At 41.5% G+C, this 7,812-nt stretch overlaps 1 protein-coding gene across 2 annotated transcripts; it reads left to right on the top strand.

The window, feature by feature from the left end:
- Positions 1-248: 248 nt before the first annotated feature.
- On the top strand, positions 249-3,112 carry LOC106586251 (cytochrome c). 2 transcript variants are annotated; one of them, XM_014173315.3, is made up of 3 exons: positions 249-469; positions 2,152-2,329; positions 2,429-3,112. In XM_014173315.3, exons 2-3 carry the CDS (start codon positions 2,161-2,163, stop codon positions 2,572-2,574), a joined length of 315 nt encoding a protein of 104 aa, XP_014028790.1. In that variant the 5' UTR covers positions 249-469; positions 2,152-2,160; the 3' UTR covers positions 2,575-3,112. The 2 variants fall into 2 exon arrangements, with proteins under 2 accessions (XP_014028790.1, XP_045563587.1); XM_045707631.2 differs by lacking the exon at positions 249-469 and adding an exon at positions 1,527-1,752.
- The last annotated feature ends 4,700 nt before the right edge of the window (positions 3,113-7,812 follow it).

The following is a 7,812-nucleotide window of genomic DNA, read 5'->3' as shown; positions in this document are numbered from 1 at the left end:
AAAACAAAATGTCAAAAAATGTATCCGCTATATGTCTGTATTTGAATTGATATAATGTGGATTAAGTTTTATTATTTTTTTTAAATTCTAATTTCTTTGTGGAATCCCTCTGGCTGTTATGTTTATGTTTTGCATGTTACTGTTAATAAAAAAAAAATAAAAAAAATAGTTAGTGCCTACAAAAAGACGCCATTACTATTTCTCTCTATTGGAATCTTGCCATTGTGTAGTACAGCAGGTCACTTTTTCCTCAACTCCATCTAGGGCTTGAACGTAAAACAGCTGTGTTCGTCATGATAGTGATGACGCAGAGCATGTGACTGGCCAATATGGGACTGACGTTTTAAACTGGAGTACATCTTTTTTCAGGGAAGAAAAGGGACTTCCTTGGATTTGTTACAGTAGGCTACCGGCGCAGAGACAGCTCAAGGTGAACTAAGTTTTTAAGGAATATAGATACATTGAACAGGTAAGAATGAGTAAATACGTTTTACTGTAGTCAGTGTTTCTTTTATTGTGAACATTTCTTTCGAAATAAGAAAAATAAGCAAAGTTTGTCTGATTCTGAATGTAGTTATCCGCCGATTACACGTGCGGTGGTAACTTTACAAGCTTTTTAGCCGGTTAACGCGTCTAAAGTCAACACAACTGAATATCTTAGAACAACTGAAACAAGCCATGGCTGTGAAGAAACATATCAGCCAACATGTGTAGTCTATGTTCGTCTTTTGAGAGAACAAGTTCATTAACGTAGCTTGCTAGGTAAGTTACGTTAGCCGTTTTGTAACTTGGCTAGTTAGCTTCTCTTGCTACTATTAGTTAACTAACGTGGCCACCTCAACGACCTATCGTTAATACTAACGCCCTCTTATTTGGCTAAATAGCTAGTTGTAACCTAGCTAAGTTACAGAACTTTACACCCAAATGCCGGCACGTTGTCATTCCACTACTCCCAGCGAGTGTTACATAGACAGTTGCGCAACCAATGCAGTACTAACGCCTCTCGTGGCGAGTGAATATTCTGCAGGGCAAATTATGAAACGTTATTACAATGTGGGATCCTTACGACGTCCTCAGGCTAAACCCCAACTTTTACATTTTAGTTATTTAGTAGACGCTCTTATCCAGAGCGATTTACAGGAACGTTTAGTGCCTTGCTCAAGGGCACATTGACATTTTCACGTAGTCGGCTCGGAGATTCTAACCAGCAACCTTCCTGTTACTGGCCCAACGCTCTTTACAGCTTTGCCGAAACATCACTCTTACCATGGTTACACTTCGGCTTGTCAGTCTGAAAGAAGTCTGCCTAAAAATGCAGGAGTCTCTACAAGCCAGAACGTTGAATAAAATGATGTGTGCTCTTTACCGGTTGTCAGTGCTTTTGGCGGTGGGGGGATTGGGTATCCATAGGAAAGTGTTTACCGGAATTTTATATTTAATATTTTATTTTGGTGTGACGTCGGAAGAGTCTATCGCTTAAATCCAGAGCCATTACTGTGAATCACTATGTAAACAATAGCCGGACGTAATCGACTGCGGTGCGTTTCCTCGCAATCAGCTAGAAGTTTTTGTGAAATTTGCCCGCTGACTGCGTGGGTCAACGTTCGGTTAGGCTTGGCCATATTGTTCAAGTGTGTCGCGTCCGTAAAACCGATATACAGGCCATCGTACGGAAGGTTGGGTTGACAACGCTTCCCTGAAGATATTTTGTCTTAGATTACCTCTGACGGGGCCAAAATCAGCAGACAACAGGTAAAGCAACTTGAGATGAAGCTTGTTCGGGAATTCTGAGCCTACATGTTAGATGAGACTAAGTACTTCACTCTCGGATTCTAAAATAGTTTCTTAACCGCTAGGCTACTATACCTGCCGCCCCACCTTAATCCTTACCTAACCCTTAACCCGGCTAAAATGTCAACTTCAATAGGGTGACGTCAGAGTTGGGAAGTCCCAGGCATACCCTTTAGACTTTTCCAATTATGAAATTCCAGTCAGCACGTTGAACCACCCTAACAAATAATCTTCCCTTGGGATTGTCAGCAACGTGTCATTTGAAATGGTGGAGACCTCCCTCCATTTCTGTATTTTTGGGTACTACTAAAGAGATGGTCTTCTGTTTTTTAAGTTACCTCTTTGTATTTTGTCCAATAGGAAGGAAGCATGGGTGATATTGCTAAGGGAAAGAAGGCATTTGTCCAGAAGTGTGCCCAGTGTCATACTGTTGAAAATGGAGGAAAGCACAAGGTCGGTCCAAACCTCTGGGGTCTGTTTGGACGCAAGACTGGACAAGCTGAAGGCTATTCCTACACAGATGCCAACAAATCCAAAGGTCTGAGATTCTCTCACCATCCTACAGGAAATGAAAGGGGGAATCTGACTGACATATTGCATTCTCATTCTAACTTGTGCATTTCACATGTGATTTCAGGCATTATCTGGGAAACCGATACACTCATGACGTACTTGGAGAACCCCAAGAAATACATTCCTGGAACAAAGATGATATTTGCTGGCATCAAGAAGAAGGGCGAGCGTGCAGATCTTATAGCATATTTGAAGTCGGCAACTTCGTAGACCACTGTCTACGCTTTGTTCAATGTATAGACTTCCCTTTCTGTATCTTATATAAATATCAAGTGTTCAGAGAAGGGTGATGGCTCTTTCAAGGAGCTAAGACTCTAATTCTTAGCATTTTAACAATTTTTTTTGAATAGCCTGCTTGACATACCAGCTGGTACTCTGAATGGTGTTTGCATTATCAGTTGCCATATTTCACAGCTGTACCTCCATTTTGATGGTGTAAATTATATCCCTTGGTTTAACAGGCTCTAGTATACATAATAAATTATTGATCCATAGACTGTAAGTATTCCATAATTTATTGGGTCAATGCTGTGTAATATTTGTTTCACGAAAAGTTTCAATTAATTGTATGGGTAGTGGTTTTAATACTCGCTAATGCAAACGCTCAATCAGATTTGGAATAGTCTCTAATTTCAAAGGGTCGTCTTGAAAGTAACGTCTACTACAGACCATGGTCATGTCTTATGTATCCAATACCTCATATGGTTCTAATTGAGTTGAATTGAATAAATTACATGCTAAACAATTATCCCAACTATTGATTTTTTTTTTTATCTGGTCTGGTTCAAGTATCAGGAAGGCAACACTACCTCCCTCTCCAACCAAGGTGCATGAATTGAGCAAAAACCCTGATTTAAGGCCCGAAATGCATCTTGAGTTCAGTGACCTAACGTTGCAGGTGTAAAAGACGCTTGAGCGGAGTTCCCAAATGCGGTTTTCAGGGAATTGGCCCCACGGGCTGAGATCCCGGTACAAGTAGTAGACAGGTTTTATTCAGCAGTTGTGATTAAAGGCAGGAGCACACAATATAAGGCACAATGTAAGTTTATTTTTGTATATATCAAAATGGCAGAGTTTGAAGGACACTTCAATGACCATGTCTCACCATTACAGGATGTGAGACTAAGACCCAATTTATGCTTTATTTTTTCTCCCCAATTTCGTTGTATCCAATTGGTAGTAGTTAGTCTTGTCTCATCGCTGCAACTCCCGTATGGACTCGAGAGGTGAAGGTCGAGAGCCATGCGTCCTCCGAAACGCAACTCAACCAAGCCGCACTGCTTCTTGACACAATGCCCATCCAACCCGGAAGCCAGCTGCACCAATGTGTCGGAGGAAACACCGTACACCTGGCGACTTGGTCAGTGTGCACTGCGCCCGGCAAGCCGCAGGAGTCGCTAGTCTGTGATGCCTCATGGACTTCTCGGTCGCGGCCGGCTGCGACAGAGCCTGGACTCGAACCCAGAATTTCTGGTGGCACTGCGCCACCCGGGAGGCCCCTACCCAATTTATGCTTGATCTGAAAATATGGTCGCAGGCGTCATATGGAGGGTGTGATGCAATAGTGGTGACTCCGGAGGGACCCAGATATCAAATTTTGTAACAATGCGGAAGGCTCTGTATAGCTCCGCATTGACATGATTGGTTGACGGGAGGTCCTGTATAAACACAAGCTCACTTCCTTGACAACAGCTCTACTCAAAAGTATGAATGCCCTGACTCCTGCAGAGGCCTTATCACCCTAAATGCTGCACTGCCAAATCAATGTTAGATTGACCATGCAGCGCCTTTCAAGTGCCTATTAGTGTTTCTCAATCCTCTGTCTGTTGGTTGTTACATGGGAGGTCAACCCTGAATTGAATGGTGAAACCTACTCCTGGAGTACAGCATTTTGTTCCAGCCCTGCACTAACACCTGATTCTACTAATCAGCTGTGTTGTGATTTGACCTTAACATTCATCTGAAGACAATTATATAAATAACAAACTATGTTTAATTGTTACCCGATTAAATGAATAATGTAATAATTAACTCATTAGGATCTGGGGCACCATGAGAGCGGTTCTTTAGAGTTACCATCTCACAAATTAAATTCACCTATTTACCTATCACATCTATAAACAGTCAACTTATTAATCATAACCTTGTATCATATCACCATTCTGAAGTCCTAAACCTTGCATCTGCAAAAACCTGAGCCTTATGATTCAGAACTACACAAATTGGTTTAATTATTTATTTACTAGCTAATTAAATGGGAACACAGGATAAACACTTATTGACTGGAGACGTAATTAGCTGAAAACAGGTCCCTAGCAGAATGACAACGTTGATACTTGTTAAAGAAGAGATGGAGAGGGAGAGAGGGACAGAGACGCTTAACATTGCCACATTCAGAAACTACTCTCATCTACAATAACCATATATTTTCCACACAAACCGCCGTCGGCTTTGAGCAAGAAATCATGAATGTATTTACGTGAAATGCCTGGGTTCGCCGCGGATCTCTCGGTGAACAGGGCCGCCTTGGAAAGGGGGTTGGGACTTTTCGCGACACGCTTGTAAGGCTCTGATTGTCCAAAATGGTTCCAACAACTCGTCTATTGTCATTCATCGTAGTTGTCCGGTATCCGGTGACTTGTCGTGTAGTCCTGAACAGAGCTACAGAGTTGATTATCCCTCCATTCGCTTTTGAAGATGCTTCTTTGAAGATAGGCTAGTCAACCGTATCGATGGTTCCCCAATGGGATGATGAGAGTAGCGTAATACGATGGTTTGAGCAGAGTAACAGGAGGGTCCTACTTAAATTCACTTTCGAAGATACTTTACTTAGGACAGCTAATCAGCCATACCAGTGATTGTCCGGGAGGTGAGTTTATCGTCTCCACCTCATGTTGAGATTCAAAGTTCAAATCATTTTACAACGTGTAGCTGCCGCTTCACGCTTTTTCTCGTCCAATGTGTTTCATAACCCGTCATTTATACCTTTTGCTCGAAAGGGGCAGTTCCGACAGGCTGGCTCGCTCCCTGACCCCACTCCGGGGCAGTGATTACTCACTGTGCAAAGTTATGGAAAACAATTATCTCTTATAACTTCTCAAATCACATCCCTCTCTTAACAAAAACACTCAGAATTGTTCATATTACATGCACAACACAGTATGGAAATGTCAAAAGTGGTTATACTTTCCAAATTACAGTATTTCCTTTATAACATTTTTAATGTTATATACTACAAATATTGTTCCAGTATTTGCTTTTGAACGTGTTAGAGTTTCAGCGGGGAAAATGTCTGTTGAGACAAAGCACATTCCTTTGGTGAATTTGGAGAGCGCAGGCCTGGATCTTCTCCCTTGATTTACAACAGGACGTGAGTTGTTAATCCCCACTAGTTCTTTCCTTCCCCCTCTACAGGTGAGTGGGGGTCTGATTGAAGTTATTCATTGCAAACCTGATCTGACCTATTTGGATTCTCGTGGACAGTCATGAGAGTTGTGTTGTGTACGGCAGGTCAAGTTGCATGTGATGGACTTAGGCAACCTACAGATGCATGTTACACATAATGTTGGTCATTCTTGGAGAGAGCCAGTACAGTAATGTTTTGGTTAGTGAACATATGAAAGTTGACTTTATCAATCACCATTTAAAATGGTGTGTGAACACCTTGCATCACTTGTATAATCAATATGCCCCAATTTTAATGTAATTTTGGGAATGTTTAATCATTTTATCTCATAAGCTTAACACAGAAGTGTGAATAGGATGAATGAGGGCTAATGGTGCTTTCAAGACAACTGGGAACTCGGGGAAAAAACGAGGTCAAATGTCAGTGAACTTCAGGTCAGAAAGTCAGCTCTAGAAAGTTTCTGACCTGGAATTTCGAGTTGGATGATTGCGTTTTCCCAATCAGAGATAGTTTTTTTTCGAGATCCCAGTTGTTTTGAACGCTCGGAAGTCAGAGATTTCCAAGTTCCCAGTTGTTTTGAACACAGAATAAAACATGCTGCAAAGTGCATACCATAGAGAATAAAGGAGGCCTCTAGTGGCCAAAAGGTATTTTAGCATTGGCAGCGCCATTGAGGGCTTCCCAAGGGGCCAGGGGTCATTTGAAGCATTTTTTAAATTGCTCCTACAGTTTTTCTTTGGTACTGCAGTTTAACTGTCGCCCGGCCCAGAAAGAACATTTCCATACAAGTCAGATTTGAAAATTCCTAATAAGACACTTTAGTCATCACCTTTGCACACAAAACATCCCATTTTTTACATCACTCACAGCCGAAGATATTAACATTTTATGTTTATCCAGTGTCTGCCATGTTGTTGGAGTAGGTGATGACGTCGTCGCTGCACCCTGTGTGCACTGAGTGCTAGTGTGCATGTGATGTTGGTCTGTATAAACCAGATGCAACCCGGATATATAGACTGAATCGACAGTTGAAAACAACTCAGACTCATCCTCTGGCAAAACTCTTCCACCATTGGCTGATCCCTCCTGGTGACCCTGTTGGAGTCATGTCCAACCAGGTCATCAGGAGCGATCAGCCAATCCTGAAGAAGAAAACCTCAATGGTGCTGCCCATGCTGTCACAGACGCTATAATGACACAGATACAAAGATGAGTCCTTTATCTATCTCTATGGTGCAAACGTGAAAGACCATTGATCGTATTCCACATTGTGGCGTACAGCTCCCTCTAGAGGAGAATGCAGTTACACATCACAGACATTTTGTAACAGGTGAAACAAGAGATATGGTCCTTGGTGGAAACATAATGAGATCAAGGAATTGGTGTTGTGGATAGCCATAAACACAATGGTAAAGTGAACAGTTGTGCACTGCACAGCTTAATTATGGTAAAAGAACAACAAGAAAAGTGTGCGTGTGTTCTGGAACGTGACAGCGTAACTTTCCACTAGAGGCCGCTGTTATCACACTTCCTACATGATGCGATTAAGGCTCTTGTTTAAAAAAAATGTTTGCATATGCCTAAATAAATAAATATATGTTTTTATTGTCACATACACCTAGACACGGGCTATATTAAGGCCTAACTAAATTCAATAATGAACAGTTTATTTTAAACAATCATGTAATTACTCATTATAAACTCTAAAATGAAATACAATTGGAAAAAGTTGAAAACACTGCTCTAAATATTTCTGTACATAATAGATTTGGTAGAGCTCCGAAGTTGAGCTTCGGTAGCAGCTCCATATTGTCCTTTCAAGACAGCTGGGAACTCCGGGAAAAAACGAGGTAAAATCATGACGTTAGCGATCTTCAGGTCGGAAAGTCCGCGCTCTAGAAAGATACCCGAGTTTCCAAATTGAATGAATTGTTAAAAGATTTTTCTCAATCGGAGCTCGTTGCCAGTTATCTTGAATCGACGGAAGTCGGAGATTTTCGAGTTCCCAGTTGTTTTGAACGCGGCAATAGCCAACGTCATTT

This window comes from Salmo salar, chromosome 25, assembly GCF_965601325.2.
Source record: "Salmo salar chromosome 25, fSalSal1, whole genome shotgun sequence".
NCBI lineage: Eukaryota > Metazoa > Chordata > Actinopteri > Salmoniformes > Salmonidae > Salmo > Salmo salar.
Note: the sequence above shows the minus strand (reverse complement) of the source record. Positions and strands in the feature narration are given on the sequence as shown.

What these genes read in the sequence shown, in the direction of transcription:
- LOC106586251 (XM_014173315.3), top strand. Translation starts at nt 2,161, where the DNA reads ATGGGTGATATTGCTAAGGGAAAGAAGGCATTTGTCCAGAAGTGTGCC. An exon ending in AGATGCCAACAAATCCAAAG is followed by an intron (nt 2,330 to 2,428) that starts GTCTGAGATTCT and finishes ATGTGATTTCAG; the next exon opens with GCATTATCTGGGAAACCGAT.